The 21,239-nt window shown below is 34.5% G+C and overlaps 3 protein-coding genes across 6 annotated transcripts; 1 reads left to right on the forward strand and 2 right to left on the reverse strand.

The window, feature by feature from the left end:
• Positions 1 to 90: 90 nt before the first annotated feature.
• Positions 91 to 10,456, reverse strand: LOC144848325 (uncharacterized). The gene is made up of 11 exons (XM_078705039.1): positions 9,982 to 10,456; positions 8,834 to 8,992; positions 7,515 to 7,604; positions 6,827 to 6,951; positions 2,704 to 2,845; positions 2,204 to 2,314; positions 1,920 to 2,067; positions 1,607 to 1,738; positions 1,091 to 1,215; positions 552 to 744; positions 91 to 287 (listed from the first exon to the last, which is right to left on the reverse strand). The coding sequence occupies exons 1-11, from the start codon at positions 10,231 to 10,233 to the stop codon at positions 91 to 93; spliced, it is 1,674 nt and encodes a 557-aa protein (XP_078561165.1). The 5' UTR covers positions 10,234 to 10,456.
• Positions 3,932 to 7,265, forward strand: LOC144848023 (uncharacterized). Its single transcript, XM_078704686.1, has 4 exons — positions 3,932 to 4,076; positions 4,459 to 5,028; positions 5,285 to 5,410; positions 6,154 to 7,265. Exons 1-4 carry the CDS (start codon positions 4,010 to 4,012, stop codon positions 6,393 to 6,395), a joined length of 1,005 nt encoding a protein of 334 aa, XP_078560812.1. The 5' UTR covers positions 3,932 to 4,009; the 3' UTR covers positions 6,396 to 7,265.
• A 2,976-nt stretch (positions 10,457 to 13,432) lies between the features above and the next one.
• On the reverse strand, positions 13,433 to 20,971 carry LOC144848022 (SH3 domain-containing YSC84-like protein 1). 4 transcript variants are annotated; one of them, XR_013613818.1, is made up of 9 exons: positions 20,896 to 20,971; positions 20,225 to 20,341; positions 19,816 to 19,929; positions 19,554 to 19,618; positions 16,589 to 16,830; positions 15,875 to 16,089; positions 15,061 to 15,474; positions 14,211 to 14,550; positions 13,433 to 14,033 (listed from the first exon to the last, which is right to left on the reverse strand). XR_013613818.1 is itself a non-coding variant. In XM_078704684.1 (9 exons), coding segments are annotated over exons 1-8 (1,377 nt in total). In that variant the 5' UTR covers positions 20,897 to 20,971; the 3' UTR covers positions 13,433 to 14,273; positions 14,315 to 14,341. The 4 variants fall into 4 exon arrangements, 3 of the variants coding, with proteins under 3 accessions (XP_078560810.1, XP_078560809.1, XP_078560811.1); XM_078704684.1 differs by having other exon boundaries at positions 13,433 to 14,273; positions 14,315 to 14,550; XM_078704683.1 differs by having other exon boundaries at positions 13,433 to 14,550.
• Positions 20,972 to 21,239: the final 268 nt, after the last annotated feature.

Genomic DNA, 21,239 nt, shown 5'->3' on the forward strand with positions numbered 1-21,239 from the left:
TTATCAGTCGTTCCCATCCCAAATTTGGTATAAATATAGTGACTGGCTCACTCATTAAAAACAAGAAACATTCTCCAAAATTCAATAATGTCAGGTTTTCTTAGGGTTTAATGTATTGTAAATAAACAGATAAATATTGTTCTCACTTCCACCTTGTGAGGACCGTGGGCTTAAGTAATACCCATCATACCCTTCCTCTTCCGCTACGTCTTGTAAGATATTACAAATTAGTCCTTTTGCAAGCGAGTCAACACTTCTTGGTTCAATATCAAACGTAGGCATATTATCTAAAAAACATGCAAGATGTTAATGTTTCGACTACACATACTTAATCTCCTATCTCCCCAGACTTTTTCCAAGCGATCTCTCCCCCATCTCTCCACTGTCTTAACCGCTCGGTTACTCATATGTTTATTAGTCGTTCCCACCCAGATTTTGGTATAAATATAGTGACTGGCTCACTCATTAAAACAAAAAACATTCTCCAAAATTCAATAATGTCAGGTTTTCTTAGGGTTTAATGTATTGTAAATAGGGAAGAATCAATTTACCATCTTCCTCATTCGATACCATTCCGTTGAGTGAACTATCTAAAGAATTGTTAGTTGAATGAACAGATTCATTGAACCTCAAACTATGTGTAGATACTTTTTGTGGATTTTCACGTGTCGACGATTCTGAATTCTTGGTTATTCTCTTATCATGCGTTTCGGTTACAGTGTCTGACTTTGTATCTTGTATTTCCTAGTAAGAAACATAGAATAACATGTACAATGAAAAATAAAACGCGTTCCCGTCCCACATCGGAAACTGCTTCTTAACTAACTCTGCAACCAATTCTCGTACGGTATTATTTTCTAGAAAAAAAAACTACCTACAGTTTGTCCTTTCACTATAATACACTACACATTGCCTCTTTTTTTTTTTAAATCGTTGACATAATGTATTTGAAAACGAGGCAGTCAATGCTTTTTTTTGGCAAGCCAGCTGTCTCTAAATATAACCTAGCAATGTGTCATTTTATTTGATATTTATAACCAAGCAGTTGACTATAATTTTAGATTAGTAAGTAGTAAAGCCATTCAATTACCTTTAATTTCTTAATCCAAGAATCATCACATGGGTTAAGGTGGTCAGGAGACGTAAGTGTTCTTTCTAAACTCCAAGAACTGGAAAATCGACATCTTCGTGAAGAATTCGCGGCGTTTGTTCTGGCTAATAATAATATCGGATAAGAAAATAACTGATATTGCATAATATATGTTCTATAATATACCGGCTATTTTAACATCGGCCCAAATAAAGACAACATCAATAACCGAGAGAAAATCAATAAAGTGGAGGAGGGACCTTCAAAAGTACAGAATTGCGAAATGGGTATTACTGTTACTGTTCTTGGAGCCGTCTTTTTTAAGTCTAGTAGCCGTTGACTTTCACTGCTGGTTTTTACTCTCGAGATCCAAGTTTATAATCATGCCAGACACCTTTTTTGATGGTGCCTGCATTACGATCACACTTAATGGATTTATCCATGGCAGAATCATTAAATTATCAACGTTTTGTATACTGAATCGAACAAAAGTACGTCTTATACTTTATTGCTTACGTTTTTTAGGTTGAGAACGTTTCTGGAATCTTTCCTGTACTTTCTTTAACTTGACATCTAATCGTTTTGACACTAGCTCTTCTTTTTCTTTTATTTCATTTGCTCTTCTCTCTTTGATCTTATGGAAAATAGCTGTGAAATAATGCAAAATAGAAACTTTATAGTCATAACTTAGTTAGTGATGATTGAAGGACTCTATTGAATGTTGGTTGAAAATGAAATGTAATAATTTATATAGCGCTTTTAACAATCAACAGGTTGTCAACAAAAATAAAAATATGATGGGAGAAAAACAGATTAAAATTGTATTAACCTCTTTGACGAGCCCGAGCTTGTTCAACAGTAGCATCTCTTTCGGCAATGTCTTTAGACATATGCTGTTGTCTTTTCTCTTCTTCAGCTATCTCACGAAGTAAATGCATTTCACGAAGACGCTCACGTAAATTCCACTTTTGCTCAAGCTAAAATATAAGAAATATTTATAGCTTTGAGGTCAACATAATTGTTTACCAATCCATGGTTCTCCGGGTTCAAATCCCAGCGCTATCACAGTACTTCCTGGTAAATAATTAATTATGGACAGATGGATGTTTTTACCTTTCTCTCTCTTTCTTCCTGCTTAGCAAGACGGTTCTTTTCCAACTTTTCCGCTCGTTTCTTGTCATCCAGACTCCTTTTTCTGAGCAATGTAGCTTTACGCTTCTTTTCCTATTAAAACAGTTATGAACATGAAGATACATTTACTGTTCAGTCTTTATTTGTGAGTGACTTTTTCCACTTGACTATGTATAGTTTTCTATGGAGCTTTGTTATACACTTTTCACATTGCAAAAAGTAACGACTTATAACAAGTTGTTACCAGGTTCGCGTAGTGTGAAGGAAATGTTGTAAACATTCTCCAGGAATTTCACAGGAGAGCCCATGTGTACTAGTCCGGTATTTAATTCCTCTTTGTTAAAAAAAAACATGTTATTACGGAATTTTTAATATTGTAAAAATCTAGATTCAATACCGAGAATCGGATACTAAAATTAAGTAATAACTCCTATTATAAACAGTTTTGTTTTTTAGAATTTCTTATCAGATAACAAACATACCTCCATGGCCTGTTGAGCCTTTAAACCATTGATTTTTTCTTTAACTATTCGCATACAAGTCGTCTTATGCTTTTGTTTCAGTCGAAGTTTTTCTTCAAGCCGGATACATCGTAATTTTTCCAGACTGAGCATGGCATTGAATCTTTTGAAGAAAAAAAACACCAGCAAGAATGTAAATACATATTTGTGTAACAATGCACCAGTTTTGATTTTTTTCGCTGTTGTCTGTGCTTCCAATAATGAATAATTCCCATTCCTGAGTACTTTGGTTACCGTATTCAAAGAAAGAACAAGAACAGCGCAGAACGTTCATTCATTCATTTATTTGATCAAAATCACATTAAACAAGTAAAAAGGTTCATGAATAAAACAGTATTCAAAAACAACATATAAAACAATGATAAAAAAATATTTTAAAACATCTAAAACCGTATAAAAACAATGTTAAAAATATTTAAAACCATTAAAAATTCATAAAAGATTTAGGTGAGGAAAGTGATTTCGGCCATGATCGGCTAAGAAAACCAATAACTCAGGTTTATTTCCATTGGATGGAATCCTTAAGGTAAAAGAAGTTTAGAGAGAAGTAAAACAAAATTAAGTTTAGATGCTATACCATTTTAACTAATTTTCTAAATGCATTTACAATCTCAGTACTTTTTATCGTACTTGGTAATTTGTTCCATTCTTTAATTGCTGAAGCATAAAATGTGCCATCTATAACATTAGAAGAGATCGGTGGAACAAAATTAAAATAACTGTGTCGGGTACCATGTGGGTGTTGGTTCCCAGCCTTTATAAAATTATTATCAAGATATGATGCTACATTTCTATACTGCATTTTGTGCACAGTGTTTAATTTGATTTGAGTTACCCTATCCTCAAAACACAATAGCCCTAAGCTATTGTCCTATCTAGTTCTTTTTGTCCTTTCCTTTTATCTAGTTCTTTTTGTTATTTTGGAAAGTATCAACAAAATAATTCAGTTTTAACGAGTGTTTAAAGAGATATTGTTTACAGCCATTATGGTTTTACAAGAATAGTGAGTAGATATTACATAACTGATATGCCTCACATACATTGGGATATTCTATATCTATATCCGTATTAACCGGTAGTGACATAAGGTCATTATGACGGCGTTTTAATATTGTTTCCGTAAAGTAAATCTGTATTGCTATTAATTGTTGGTTGACAACTGATGAGACGGGGAAGTAGAAAAGAACAAACCTAACCACAGTTTGGAACAGAAAACAAATAGAGTAGGCCTACGGAACTGCGACCATTCTTTTTGAGACCACACAGAATGGATATTCCTGTATTTACGATTTCTATTTTTCTTATGGTTATCAAGATTAGCAGTGCTGCTATTGGTAAGATTGATTGGAGAGATTACAATTCAACAAGAACTGTCTAAAATATCAATAAGATTGACAGTTTAAAGCGATAGTAGTTAGGCCTAAACGTTTGTATTTAAACCTACGGATCTGTTACGTTCTATCTAATAAGATTGAGTTCATCTCAGAATCGAGTTAGTGAAATAATAATTTCTCCATGCAGAAATCTATGTTAACATGGTTGTAGACAAGAATACAGTAGGAAATATCGTAATTCTGTGCTGAGTACTGCGTATACTAGCAAAGATACTGACGTTGTAAGATAATCTTAGCTTTAAAAACACTAGCTACACACCTACATTTTTTGTAGGCTTAGCTATTAATACATGCAAAAATCATCTTTATCTTTTTTTTTCAGAAACTGAGTGCGACGGATTTCTACTTGACACCAGCTGCTATAAGGTCATTCTGCAGGAGGAATACACTGACTACAGAAGTTTCAGTTTTTTTTCTTCTAGTACTTCGGATTCATTTCCAGTAGTCGTAGATGGAATTACAGAATACACATGGAATGATGCACGAACGGCTTGTAAAGATAATGGAACCAATTTAGCAGCTATTCCTGATGTTCGCGTGCAAAGTATTTTGGGATACTATCTCAAAGAAAGTTATCCTGATATGAAAATGTTCATTGGTCTTCGTAGAAACAGCAAGGAAGATGACTGGAAGTGGGATGGTTTGAAAGAACCTTTTGAATATAGTAACTGGAATATAGGTGAACCATCAGTTAAAACGAAAGCTTGTGCCGGAGTTTATTTGAACACTAATGACAGTTATTGGTATGACATTAGGTGCTCCGATGTAATTTGGGGATTAGGGCATACACGTGTTGGAATATTATGTCAATCTGAAATAACCATATCAACAGCAAAAACCAACACTGGAAATATGGGGACAGCTACCCCACTCGAAATGGCACCATGCAACGGTAAGAATTACAAGAGTAGATTTATAGCTAGACCAATTACTTTTACGGGACCTAACTAGAACCGCTTGACCATTTTACACACAACAGTTTGGCCTAATATTAGAATGCTGATAACAGAAATCAACTACGAAAATATTTTGAATTATTTTATCTCCCAGCACAGAATAATATGAAGTCGAATACTTATTTAATGTAGGGCCTACTGTACATGGTTGAAACTATCCTTATAGCTACAAAAAACAAATTTATATTTCAGATCACATATATGTATCAGTAATTGTAGCCCAGGCAATTCTTATCGTGCTGTTAATAGTGTTAGCAATCTGCATAGCACGAAAACGTACACCGACGCCACAGAAGCCAGGGAAACAAATTGTTAACGGTAAAATTTTAGTTACAATTGTAATGTTATAGTTGTATGTTACTAGACTTGTAGAGTATTACTGTTAAAAACTCAAAAACACTTAACATTCTTTTAGATTTTTTCAAAATGGTTTTGTCCATAGTTTAGAAAATGGTATAAATATTAATAACCAATATCGTAGTTGAATCATGGTTCCTATATTTTATAATTGAAATTGTATCAGAATTAAGATTGTGGGAAAATAATAATCAGTAATAAACAGCAAACACTATTCAAGTTGAAACCGTTACAACTTTCTTTTACTTATGTCTTTATGTTTTTTAATCTATGTTAACTGTAAAGAAAGGTTGGAATTTTCTTTAGAAGAATTGTAGAATTCATTTCTTTTATCAAATATTTCTTAAATGAGTTTAACCGTAGTCTAGTCTTTCTCAATTTAAATGCATTTTGAACATTTGACATTATTTTACTGTTTTGTATTGTATACTATTCTATATTCACCCTGATATTGGTGCTCTGTACTGTTGGTTCTATTGTATACTATTCTATATTCACCCTGATATTGGTGCTCTGTGTAGCCTACTGTTGGTTCTATTGTATACTATTCTATATTCACCCTGATATTGTTGCTCTGTACTGTTGGTTCGTTCATTTAACAAATAAACCAAATTTCCCATGGTACGTAAAAGTATGTACAGTACCACGTACGGTACATTTTGACCGTTATTTAACCGATCTTGTTTTGTTTCAACTGATTCTAGGAAACTCACTGATGTCACCGACACAGTGTAGAGTTAGCTATCACCGGGATAATAAGTATGACGGCGTATCACCGAAAACTACAGTCATTATTGACGACGAAAATGAATACGCAACGTGTGAACAGGTGATGCAACCAGAGTATGATGAATCGAATGTGTCAATGGATGAGGATGAATATATGGAGCCGATGGAACAGCCACCACATACAAGTTCCGTTTACACAGAACTCAACCTCAGATGAGTAGGCCCTATTTAAATGAGAATTGGAGACCGAAGTGGGGAAAGCAGTATTAATAATAACTTAACTTCTTTTAATAGGCCTAATATTTAATATGAATTAAAATCGAGTAAATAGAAATATTACTTAGAATTTGTTTTGCTTTATGGCATTTATTATGTACTAACTAGAGTCTTTGCTGAATACTTTTTTTTAAATAGTAATGTATGGTTAAAAAATTTATTTTTTCTGCATATTGCCTTATATTGCGTGTCGAACGCGGTTATGGTATATAAATTGTTATAGTTAATTTCTGATATGGAATGAAAGTAAAGAAACACAGAAACCAGCGTGAAAGGTGACAAATAGTAACTTAAAAAAGAAAAGTGAAGATGTTTAGTTTATTGCAATAATCTTTTACAAAAATATTGAAAATAATGGTTTCATGTAAATACCTAGCTTCTTTCTCTTTCTCTTGGGTTTTCTTTCTCTCCTTTGCTTCTTTTGCGCGAATATCTCGGACTTTTTCATTTTTACCTTTTTTCACTCCTTTTCTTATTTTCTTTTGATTAGCCTCCATCTGAAGAATGTAAAATGAGAAAACATATAATTAGTTATGATTTTTATAACAGAAAAATGATTATAAATAATATAATGTAAAAGCTGTATAAAGCCGTATTGTTATCGAGTAATATGAAACGTAAGCTGCATCCGGGATATGCATGGGAGTGTAGTAGTAGAACTATTATTCTCGTAGAATATTTACATTCAAGTATTCAAGATTAGTTTTATGTGAATGGCATCAGGCCGGCCTATATTTTAAAAATGAAAGGTAAACAATGTACAGATAAAAGACTATTAAAGTTTGTGTCGAAAAAGATTATAAATTTTATTATGTATCCTTATCATAATTATCATAATTGTTCACGTAAACATTCCAATTTAGGCCTACTGTTTGAGCGAACTGTATTAATAATAATTTGGTAATAATCGGACCTGGAAGAAACACTCGATGAACTCGGGAACGTCATTGTGGGAAGTTAACCAGTTTAAGAACCGAAAAGGTAAATATAAATAGGCTTACGCATGTGCATAAAACGACGATTTTACTTCGCGCGAATAAAAAAGTAGGGCCGTACTTACCGTGCGTTTGCGATCTTGTTTTATTTTGGATAATCGGATCTGTTTCAAATACTGATGGTACTCGTTGAATTCTTTTAATGTGCATAATACCTATATAAGATTATACTTTTGTAAATATTAATTCGTTTAAAATTATACAGCGTGTATTAATAATAATATTAATAATAATAAGCCAAATATTTAATTATGCTTGAGCAGTATGATCAGTGGAGCTATTAGATGCGGATTAAACATCGTACTTTATTTTTTTTTAACAGTAAAATCTATTTATATATTTTGTGTACCTATAATGTTGACATTTTGTGTTTGTATACCATCTTCCTATTTCATTTATGTACTTTAATTTGTAAATAGTATTTAAACTGACAGCCATCCGCTTTTTGGTTACTTTTATGTTTTTAGTCGCGTGCAACGCGACTCTACAGATCACTATGTCGGTCGGTTGGTCGGTCGGTCGGTCGGTAAACACTAACTTGTATATGACCTTGTCTTGATATCAGTGTAATCTAGCTAAGTCAATTTTTCACAGTATATTCCTTATGGCCAGGAATCGATGTGGTTATGTTTTCATGGTGCGCAATCAAAAATTACGCGGTCCACGCACGATTACACGTTTGTAATCATATCTTCACAAGCATGAAACACAATTAAATAAAATTTGGTACTCATAAATTTCAGGGCATAAATCATCATATGGCAATACAATCACGTGCGTAGCGCATGTAACGCATGCGTACGCGCGCTTAAAATTTTCTAAATTGTCAAAATTTATTTTCGATGAAATAAGAGGCAATTTTAAGCGTTTAAAAAATTGCCATGAGTGCGCCGAGTTTTGCACGCGCAGTTAAATGTTAATACGCACTCTTTTTGCCCGATTTCTGCTTTCTTGACTCACTTTTCAACTCGAAATTACGTTATACGAGCACGTCAAAAGTCACAAGCTACGCACGTGTAAATTTAAAAAATATTAATGTTTATAAACATTTTCAACATTTTTAAACATGTTGAGGCAATTTCGGTCGGTCGGTTGGTCGGTCGGTAAACACTAACTTTAGCACGCGACTGCAGCCATCTATATGGCCTTGTTTCAATATGTTTGTCTAACTAGAAATTTTTATCTTTAGCCTTTTTAGTTAAGCAAGTGATACTGCATTTGTTTAGGTTTGCGTGGATTTTAAAGATCTGTTACCATACTTGGGTATATCAGTACCATATTACATTTTTTTCAAATAGTTTGATAGTGTAGACAGAGCTTAAGGCTTAAGAATAAAAACCAGCTAATCCTGGCATTCGTTCTAATTACGGTAATATGCCTTTACCTTTCCGTCAGATGTAATGAATCCATTTTTAACGAGTCGTTTGTATACAGCAGATCGAGTATAGTGCCACTTCAGATGGGGATCGTGCAGGCTTTTGTACTGGACTGAGATCATTTGAGGACTTGCATCAAAATCAAAATCACTGGGTGTACAGTCAATCTAAAAATTAAGACAAAATTATGAAGTTGTTTAAAGTTTTTTTTTTATCTTCATGAGCCAAATTATATTGGCGCTTGGCATTGTAGCCAGTGTTAAATCCTTTACAAAATAATTGTATTATTTTGTTGTGTTTGTTAAAGGGGAACTAATAGTAGACAATTTACACATTTTTTGTCTATTCTCATTTTAGGCATTCCCATTTTATGCATTCCCATTTTATGCATTCCCATTTTGTCTATTCTCATTTTAGGCATTCCCTATTTTAGACATTCCGATTTTGTGCATTTCTCTTTAGGCCTATATTTCATTCATTCTCTTTTTAGTATATTCTGAATTTACGGTCGTTTATGCATTCCCATTTTATATAGGGGGCTAATTCCAAATATATTGGTTATATCGGATTAAAATTAAACGTGTGACTGATACATGTTTTGATCAAATATCAGGATAATTGTTGACGAATGACGCACGAAAATGATGTAATGTAATCAACTAGCACTTTAATCATCCGTATTCTGAGACTTGGCCACTTAGAAAATCAAGTTTAATTAATCTTGGTTGCTTTAAGACCTATCTTGCTGGCTTTCTTCAAATTTATTTGTTAAATATTGCATTACTTATGCAGTCTCAAGAAATACGTCAGTGTGTTTTTCAATTTACATTTTGCATCGTATCGTATTCATATTAGGCCTAGGCTAGCTTAGGTATAGGCCTAAGCGGATTTACTAACCTCGGTAAAAAAAAAAGTACGCATTAAAAAGACTCATGATGTGTATTCGTTGTCTCTAAAAACGATGGTATTACATTTGCTCGCAAATAATTAATATCTGACCAGTTATTCATTTTAATTGACTATCAATATTTCGCTAGGGCCTATCTAACTAGGCCTAGGTAGCCTAGGCTAGGTCTATTCCCAACGCCTACATATCAATATTATTAAAATAATACAAATACCCTATTAAATTATTATTAAAATGGAAAGACTGTACCTTTTCGCAAAGTCCTGTTGTAAAAAGTACGTACTTGCCCTTCGGTGCATCGATCATTGGTAGCTTGCTGTGCATAGGTGTGTTGATCATCCAGGCAGGTAAAGCTGGCATTTCCACGACGCTCTTTTCATTTCCAAGGGAAAAGTAACTCGGATTTGGTTTAGCACCATCCATACCATCGTCATTGGATACGCCGTCTCTTACGACTGCCTTCTCAACTGGCACTTTCAGCAACGTCTCGTCTTGCGGCATGCCTTTTTGTGAGTGGCTATCAAGCTAATTTATTATTGAATAATGCGCATGGAGTGATTGGAGCCTGCCCATGCTAAATTGGATGTGTGGCAGATAGACAGATTTAATGGGACATGTGTTGTTATTTTACTCCTCTCTGTCTATGTGTTGTTACTTTACTCCTCTCTCTCCGTACTGTTTCAAAACATAACAATCGTTGTTATGGTTGCAAAAACAAGCGTGTGCGTGTCATTCGGATATCCGATGATGCGCGCGATATGTTTCCTGGGTTATTGCATGCTATGGGGAAAAGCGCTGCATCGCAACGGGATACTTGCATCATTGTTATTTGGGTCACGTGTCTTTCGTGGTCTGAATCGGGTGGTATAATGATCGACTGTATTTGCTTGTAGTGTGCCGATTGTAATGAACATTGTTCCCCATCAGGTTCTGGTTTGAGAAAAATATTTTCAGTCCGACAAATACAGAGATTGTGATTTTTGGGAATGGGAAGAGTCCAGTTCATTCTATACTAGCGATGATTGTTGTTTTAGAAAACTATCATATATCCATACATCTTAGCACAAACCATGACTTTTCCAAATATTTGAGCCAGACCCAGTGAGTCTACTGATAACTACAAAGTTTGGCTACTGTCGTAGGTCTATAAGGATTTTCTCGATTAATTATAAATATCAAATAAAACGAAACAAAACAAAACAACTAAACTCATGCAATAATGATATCAAACATCTTTGGCAACTTTAATGCGGTTGAAAGTAACAGATTATTTATGAATACAAAATAAAGATCTACTCCAAATTCTAATGAAGATAATTTCTAAATACAGTACTGTATAAGTTGACAAGGAATAATAAAGCCATCAATCTATTCAGTTGTAACCTTATGTGCCACGGGCACGAATAGGATAAAGTAATGTATTCAGTATACATACTGAACTGTCACTCGTAACCTGCACAGCGTATATTGCATACCAAAATGTAATATACTGCACTGTATACTTGTTTTTTTTTGTGCATATATTCACATGATTATTATAATATACATTAATAGTAGAGCGGCTAATATTTATTTAGAGAAGAATGGTGCACTTTCATGGAAGAAAGCATTAAACTAACTTCCCATAGTAGCTCTATAATAATATCACCAAAGAAAAAAAAAAGGGGACCACAAGCAATAAGAACCCAAGTGGCCACCATCAATGATATACATTTGTTATCCAATATTGAGGACACATAGTCATGACTAAAATACCTATACCCATATATTCAATCGGGGGCATAGTGAAGTCATCAAGACTTGTGTCAGATGGTGGTCATTGAATGGTAAGGTTTTTTTTTTATTAAAATCAAATATGTGTTATTATAATATTGTACCCTTTTACCACCGAGCTTTTTTCCTTCTTGTATAAATGAAGTGATCATTATCAAGGAAAAAACTAACTTCAAGGAAATCGTAAGAGAAGTAGGCCTACAACATTATGTTTTATGGCTATAGCAATCTTTTTATAATAAACAGAATTATGATATTATCATTTTTGTTTTTAAATTGTATTTTTGAGTATTATTTTCTGTTGGCACTTTCAGCACAAGCTTTGTTTCTTAAAATCTGTGCCTCCTTCATGTTGTATATTGAAAGAAACTATATTTGTTAGTTTGAATGAAGGAAATAAGTGTTATTTTGATTGATTGATTGATTGATTGACAAATCGTTTATCGCGACCAGACCGGAAGGAAGCGTTATTTTAAAAAGAAAAATGAAACAAAATAAAAAAAATGTTGTTGTTGCTTCTACATCCAACATTGCGAAATATATCGACAAAAATTAAAGTAAATATAATAATAGGCCAATTTGATTCATGGTGGTCTGTACTTAAATATAGGATATTATTAATAATATATTGGTAATAAATAACATATTCTGGCAGTCATGGGTAAGTCTTCATTAGTCATGACTATAATGCCTTTGCTTAAAGGATGTATTGTCCCTTTGACTAATTCCCAAAAAATTAAAAATTAAAGATTTCGAAAAAAGGTGGGTCATTTTGAAGTATCATAATAGTTATTAACTATCACCAAACATTTGTCGAAAAAAAAAATCATTTACCTGAAATACAGACGTTTTTTTTGTTAAAAAAAATAACTTTGACTTCCAGTCAAAGTTTTCGATCAAAACATATCCCATAATGAAACGCGCTTGTTTGGCTACTCTGTATGCATAATCATAAAACTTCCTCACGATCTGTGTGAAAATACCTTCTCAATTGTGACGAGTTGTAAACAATCCTAATATGCATAATGCGTACTTATGGTTTAAAATCTTTGTTTACTTTCGCTCGCGATTTTCCAGACGAAATGTAATCAAATTAATTTAGTTCATAGTTCATAGTTCACTGGTTAATTACGTAAACTTGTTGTTTTTGGCTCGAATTTTCGACTTAAAGTGAATAACTTTAATATTACTTTGATATGGCCAATTTAAATTTAGAATATTTTGACCTTCATTTTTTTGTGTTTCAAGGGACAATACATCTTTAAGATTGATAAATTCAAATATTTTAGCGGCCATCTTGGAATTCAAAATGGCCGCCATCGAACACAAATTGTTATGATTGCATGATACCCGCCGATATTGAAAACATGGGTATAGGTCTTCGAATCATGACTTCATTAAATTGAAGTTTAATAGAAAAAGAACTCTTCCTTGTCGGAATACCAATTTATAATCTGTTTGATTTCTAATTTATTTATTTGCACCTGTGTAACCTGTAAACCATTTTTAGCATAATTACATCCACAGCTCGTAGTACTGCGATGGCGCTAGTTACAACTCGTTATGCGTGGTTAATTAAATTGAATGACGTGATGCATAAACGGGCATAAATAAAGAAGATGAGATGTAAAATAGAGAACGACGAATGCATTTAGCTGAATAGGCACGTTCAAATAAGATTTTATCGTGCTCTTCCTGCTAATATTGAATATCACGTTAGCAGGTCGAGTATTCACATAGAATTCAACATCGTGATTATGCTAATGAGGTGCACTGATGTGTGAAAGGCCAAACACATGTTTGGACGTGACATACGTGGGAAGGGGTTGTTGATTTCTTTGTTGATTGGAATTTCGTCAAAAGATTATTGACCAACAATGTGTACCATCACGAATGATAGTAATATCGAAACGTGACAAGGTTCTTGACCTTTAACAATTTTTAATAACATTTGAATCTAATAATAACATTTAAAAATATTTCATAATGAATGGATAACTAGTTTTGGGAGCAGAAACGAAAGTACATCATACCTAGAAAATTATCTCATATTTCATGTAGCACAAAACATTAAATAATACTATGTAACTGAAATGCTGAAACAAAAATAAATAATAACTTTAATGTAGGCCTACCGTACTTTTTTACCATGCAAAATTGTTAACGAAAATACTGTTAGAAACATAAACTAAATATATATTATAATACTGTACATATGGCCTATTTTATACAAATTGACATTTAAACAAAATTGAATGAAAGAATATTTATAATTGCACATATTTGGAATGTTTAAGCATTGCATATATTACATAATATCGTAAACAAAAATAAACTAAATGAAGCTAAACATAATATACTATAATTTTATAAAAATGCATCTGTTATATAAATTTTATTTTAACACAACACTTCATTCTTTGGCATAGATAATTAAATTGCACAAATTGTTTTGCTTTTGTTGTATGGTCACGTTATGCACTTTTAGGATGTTTTTTGAGTATCCAAAACAATTGAGAGAAATTGCACTTTAAAGCTTGGTTCCCACTAGAACGTAACGCAAGGACGTAAACGCAACGCAAGCGTTTTAACCAATGACAAGCGAAGTTATAGACAGTTAGCAATCACAAGCGAATAAGCCATCGCTTGTGATTGGTCAATTCACTTGCGTTGCGTCCTTGCGTTGCGTCGCTAGTGGGAACCACGCTTTAGTGGGAGACATGAGACCCCTCCTAACAACATTTGGCAAGTTTATTTATATCATTTAACTGAATTTAGTCTTTGCTCTGACTTACACAATCACTTTGACATAGTTGAATTTAGTCTTTGCTGTGACTTACACAATCACTTTGACATAGTTGGCAGGAAATATTCCTACACGTCCATATAGCTCTCCTTCCCACCAATCAAATTGGGTGTCGGTCCGGGTAATAATGGTGATTCGATCATTTGTTGCAAAGGTAAGGTCGCAGGGTAGAATTGCTGTAAATGGTTCTTGTGCAATCCCAATCAGTGGCTTGTCCCATGAATCAGCTTTGGTTAAATCTAAATATTCAGAGGATGAAAGTTGTAAGTTATTAAGTAATTAAAAACAACTTAATAAAAACATTCAATTTAAACACAGCTTCCGGTAATTTAACTTAAATGCATTGGTTGCTGGACTTTTCATTTTTCAAAAAGTTGTTTTCAACTATTGCAATAATGGATTTGTATTTTGCTCTTTCTACAGTGATAACCAACACAAAGCACAGTAGACTAGAATGTTACACCATCTCTCATAAGGATCCCTTCATGTTGAGCTCTTAACAGAGCTGATTCGTTTGTCTATGACAGGATGAGAGGGATCAGTACATTCATTCAAAAGATTGGTTCACTGGAGACCTTATCAGAGAAGACTTGTTTTACCACCAGAACTGTGGCCGAAGAGAGATTTGGACCTGTGCTGATTTTATCGCTGTGGTTTGTGGTGCCATTGATTTAACCTAATGACCAGTCAACTCGACTTTGTCTTAAAAAGATACACATAATTCACAACAGAATGGATTTTAAATTTACCTGAGGTGCTTAATGTTTTTTTGGTAAGAGTGTTTTCTGTCTGAGCTGAAAGAAACTGCTGGGCTTTGGATGTCCTATTCATGTTTCTGGAATAACTTCTGGATTCTATCATAAAACTACTTTTATTACTTTTTCCAGATGAAGAAAGTCTTGAACCAATTAATGGTGAGCGAGTTGGACTTGAATCGGCACTCTTTGATTCTGGTTTGTTCAATGGCTTTAAGTTTGGACCAGAATGGATTGCACTTCTGTTGCTACTTCTGGAGCTTCTGCTGAAAATGGATGTCTTTGTTTTAGGTGATGGGGAATCAATTGCATCAGCACTCTTGCGTTTAGAATCAGGTCTGATCTTTTCCTCAGAATTATTATTATTATCAATTGATGATTTTCTATGCTCACTTTTCGATGAAATGTCTGTCAAAAATGAAAATGTGTACAGTATAAATCACATGATACTGAGGAAGACAAAAATAAGATGAAGAGATGGAATTGTAGCATTTGCTGGCATATCCTGAATAAGAAATGAGTCCAGCTTGGGGAGGTCTTCATCGTGCAGACTGATAATGCTGAAATGATGACTATGATGATGTATAAATCAATGCATTGTTTTATAAATTTGGCACAATCAGTGGCATAACGATTATATGGCTAAACTCAGGGGCCCCAGAGCTGAAGCCTAGGGGCCTCAGAGAATGAGTAACCTCAATGCAACTACCCAGAATTGGAGGACCCCCTAGTCACCAACTCTGGTGGTTTAATTACAAGAGGTTACTTTCACAATTGTGAGTGCACGACACATACTCCTAAAACTTGCCTTTATCATTCTTGATACTGTTCATTACACTTAGCTTAGCCATTCCCATAGCTTCCTTGCCTTTCTTACGAGCTTCTTTCTTAGCCATCTGCCCAAGAGCTTCCATACCAGACTTTACATGCTGCTGCAACGCCTTGTAGAGTGGCTCACATTCATCAGGTGGTTCAACATCTCCACTTAAGATTTGAAAAGCTCGAATGTCACACCCATAGAATCTATAAATATTAAGTATGTGGCAGCAAAAAACATGTTTTGTCTATAGACCAATAACTTTATACAATGGAATGTATATTCATTATCTTTAAGTAAATTTTACCCAACCTGGTACAAATTGAATACTCAGTATGTAATGTGATAAAAAAAAAATAGAAATCGAGTGAAATACATGGCAAAATAAAAAGAGCAACAGAGGGCATGCTATTTATTATTTTGACCCATAAATTGAAGATAAAGATAACTTGAGATAGTATGGTCTGTAAGTATATACTTATATTAATGTCCATATATGATAAATTGTGGACACTATCATGCAGAGAGACTCTATCTTGAATCCTACAGTACCTCTAGATCACTGAGCTTACTGACTGGTAAAAATTAAATCAATGTACTGCAAATATACATGGCTGGCCCAGTCATGTGTGCAAATTTGAGTTAGAGTTTACTGACCGACCGACCAACACAATGAGCTATTATAGAGTCGCGTACTGAACATACTTTCTGTTTGCATCTTTTCTTTCAATTAAAGCAGCTCCTTCCAGAGAGATCCCAGCGAATAGTCCTTTGGTTTGGCTGTAAGTATAGATGGCAGCAGGACTACGCACTGAAACATCACCCTCTATGTTTCTTCCAAGAGGCCCTACAGCTACAGTCACATTTCCACCAAGAGTAACATTGCCTCCCTTTGCAAATGCATCCACTGCACTCTGCTTGTTCAGAAAGATCACAAAGTCGGTCACCTAAAAGAAAGAAAGTAAATCCATTACTGTATTCCATCGAGTATCATCATTTTTTTAAGCGAGAGCTATAATGATCTAAATTTGAAAATAATGTTTTTAGTGAATTTTGTTTGATTTCACCAGGGTGACCATGCCAGCATGAATGAGAGCATATGTACAGATTTCACCAGGGTGACCATGCCAGCATGAATGAGAGCATATGTACAGATTTCACCAGGGTGACCATGCCAGCATGAATGAGAGCATATGTACACAAAAAATAAAGCAAATAATGACACTGCAAACAATTCTTAAGGTCTAAGATTTGAAATTTAGTAATAAAAACATTATTTAGGTCGTTTAAAATTTAAATAAAATCACAGAGACGTTTTTAAATGAAGTTTCCACTGAAAAAATATGTGTAGATATCCACCAAGGGCAGCAATCCTGCAAAGTCCACATTAATTGAGAAAAGACTGTTGGAAGCTCAATAGTAAAAGTAAATATAGTTGAGTGGTGAAGGGGCTAGGGTGGTAATAGGTATAGTTGAGTGGTGAAGGGGCTAGGGTGGTAATAGGTATAGTTGAGTGGTGAAGGGGCTAGGGTGGTAATAGGTATAGTTGAGTGGTGAAGGGGCTAGGGTGGTAATAGGTATAGTTGGGTGGTGAAGGGGCTAGGGTGGTAATAGGTATAGTTGAGTGGTGAAGGGGCTAGGGTGGTAATAGGTATAGTTGAGTGGTGAAGGGGCTAGGGTGGTAATAGGTATAGTTGAGTGGTGAAGGGGCTAGGGTGGTAATAGGTATAGTTGAGTGGTGAAGGGGCTAGGGTGGTAATAGGTATAGTTGAGTGGTGAAGGGGCTAGGGTGGTAATAGGTATAGTTGAGTGGTGAAGGGGCTAGGGTGGTAATAGGTATAGTTGAGTGGTGAAGGGGCTAGGGTGGTAATAGGTATAGTTGAGTGGTGAAGGGGCTAGGGTGGTAATAGGTATAGTTGAGTGGTGAAGGGGCTAGGGTGGTAATAGGTATAGTTGAGTGGTGAAGGGGCTAGGGTGGTAATAGGTATAGTTGAGTGGTGAAGGGGCTAGGGTGGTAATAGGTATAGTTGAGTGGTGAAGGGGCTAGGGTGGTAATAGGTATAGTTGAGTGGTGAAGGGGCTAGGGTGGTAATAGGTATAGTTGAGTGGTGAAGGGGCTAGGGTGGTAATAGGTATAGTTGAGTGGTGAAGGGGCTAGGGTGGTAATAGGTATAGTTGAGTGGTGAAGGGGCTAGGGTGGTAATAGGTATAGTTGAGTGGTGAAGGGGCTAGGGTGGTAATAGGTATAGTTGAGTGGTGAAGGGGCTAGGGTGGTAATAGGTATAGTTGAGTGGTGAAGGGGCTAGGGTGGTAATAGGTATAGTTGAGTGGTGAAGGGGCTAGGGTGGTAATAGGTATAGTTGAGTGGTGAAGGGGCTAGGGTGGTAATAGGTATAGTTGAGTGGTGAAGGGGCTAGGGTGGTAATAGGTATAGTTGAGTGGTGAAGGGGCTAGGGTGGTAATAGAACAGTATGAAGAAACACTGTAATGCAATAAGCAATATTATGTAAAAATAAAGAGCTACTTTCAGTGGAGAATTAATGATGATGATATATGTTTCAATATAAAAAAAATGATTGATTCATGCTATAGTGTACACAATGATTCAATATAATAGAATTGATACTACTATACTACAGTATTACTATTCCAATGATACAACTATGTTAAAAGGACACCATTACAGTTTATCGTGTCATTCTTAAGACAACTTATCAGTTTTCTGAAAATGCATGCTTTGTTCATGCATAGAATAGAATATTCTACGATGAAATCATTCAGAAAGATTCATGATTATATAGTATATTAAATGTAATTAAAGGTCTTCTATTGCCATGATCGACAGTGTGTCAAAGTCAATGATTTCTCAGCACGCCAAATTGTGCGTCTAATGCTCGTTTTCTTTGGGAAAGGTCGACCATGCACCTTTATTCTGTTTTCTATCAGCACAGAGAACTAGGCACCCGTGCCAATATAAATTGTCGATCGTGCAATAGCCACTTCCATTGAGATTGATTGTAACTTCATTCCAGAGCAATAGACTGCAATACTGTTATTTTAACATACAGTACAGTACCATAGTCATCAGTGAGATAATAAAAGGCAGTATAGAGTAGACAAACTATATGAATATACAGTACTATAGTGCATATAATCATAATGAAAGCAAGCAAAATATTTAGATTTGAAAACAAACCCAATTTCACAAAGATGAGCAGCAGAGCAGTTACGTTCTGACATCCTATATTACATGTAAATACAAATGATTAGGGTTTATATAAGTTAAGGAAGTCATTTTAGAAACTGTGTTCTTAATATAACAGTTCTTCATACAGATATAAAATACTTATGAGGGTTATAGAAAGACAAGGATGGAATACAACATTTTAATATTAAAAACATTAGAAAACCTGCAGATTTGCAGTCTCCTTATGAGTAATGTAGTTAGCTTTTAAATTTGCTAGAGCACTGAAAATAACCATCAGATGTTTCCATAAAAAGCAGACACCTAAAGTTCACAAGCGTAGCTGGTTGTACATGTAGCAGACAGAGTATAGCAGGCTACGTGTAGTAGGCTGAGTGTAGTAGGCTGCATGTGACATGCAGAGAGCTGACTGTGATGATCATCATTGCCTGCACAAACACTGTACTCATCATTTCTAGCACATACCTCGGCACCTATTTCAAAGCCCCCGCCAAATCCAGCTAACCCAATAGCAGATGGTGCAGACCAGCCTAAAAAAGAAATAATTTGAGCATTATTATTACAACATATAAAAACTTGTCATTGTTCTTTTTGATATAACACCTTTTTATTTAAAAAAAAAATCAACCAACCAAACTTACTTTGGATGCTATAAAAGGGTTTGATTGCTGACAAGTTTCAACAAAAACTTTTAATGGGGATTTGAACAATCTGAATGTATTTTTACCTCCGCCTTTTAATTTAGATACAACAATACCACTTCCACCTCTAGCTGTCACAAGGAAGCCAGCTTTAAACACTGTTATGATAGCAATACCACGGCATGACAGAAATAGGCCAGCTGAGGGAAAAATAAATATTACAATAAATTACTGTACAGATAAATTACTGTGACCTTACACATGCTCTGGCCATAACAACATGTTTCGATCTAAATTTGTTTTTAAAATAGATCCACATACTGTAGTAAACCCAATATTTAGTAATGAGAGTCTTGACAAACAATTGCGCATTGACATGTAGACAAGTGTTGGCAATTAACATTCCTGCCCCATAGTTGCATTATGTAGAATTTTTTAAAAGTGCTGAATAGACTATTATTATAGCCTGATAATGAAAAACGTAGCTTACTGTACCTGGAATTAATTTGTCTGGACCTGTTGATGCAGTTGGGAATGTAAAGTCATGAAGAATCTTTGCAGCTTTCTTAGATTCTGACTTGAGTTTCTTTGGAAACGGAGAGTTCACACCCACTGAATAATAATATAACAATTATTAATTAAAGAATTAAACATGAAAACATTTTTTAAGACCTCTCAACTCAACTGAGAAGCATGGGAGTCTGTCAATATTGTCGAGTCATGTGACTATTTCGTAAAAATGCAATTTCTTTTTGAATGAACGAAAAAATATTTGTAGTAGTTTCGTTCCGCTGTCGATGTCGTAAATGTAACCACGGCATATATTTTTAATTACGCGCGTTTTATTTAGCCTTTTTAGGCCTAGCACAAATGCTTCTAGCCATTACTATTCTAGCCAGCCTTTAGGCACGAAATGAGATGGCAATGGGCCTACTAGTACTAGATTAGAAGGACAACTCCGGCCTGGTAGGAGGGTCTAGGCCTAGCTAGTACAGTAGACTGTAGTAGAAGCCAGTCGTTTTGTAAGCTACTGTATAATATTAATAATAAATAGATATATAGATCCACTATATAATAATGCAGTGTAGTATAGTAGGCTAAACTAAGAAATAAATTATAAGAATAAGTTATTAATATAGACTAGGCTTAGTTGTCAAAAATATTACTAGTGTACTGCTTGCTAATGCCTTATTTAAGATAGTAGTGTTCTTTGCTTTCAATCTGTCATCATCGATCATCACGTTGTTGATTGCTCATGCGGAAAGAGTGAACAAAACAGACATTCCATTATGCTTATGATATTCATTTATAAAATAATTAAAACGAAACTATACAAAAATAGCTTTATGTCAAAGGAGTAATTTAATAGTTATTCAAACATTTATTTCACATATGAAATACACATATGCTTTGAAATTATGTACATAAGCATTAAATTATTGTAATTGGATTTAAAAAGTCATCCATTTATAATGGAATGTTCCAACCTTAGTATTAAGATGGCGCCTGT

Source organism: Antedon bifida, chromosome 7, assembly GCF_963402885.1.
Source record: "Antedon bifida chromosome 7, ecAntBifi1.1, whole genome shotgun sequence".
Taxonomy (NCBI): domain Eukaryota; kingdom Metazoa; phylum Echinodermata; class Crinoidea; order Comatulida; family Antedonidae; genus Antedon; species Antedon bifida.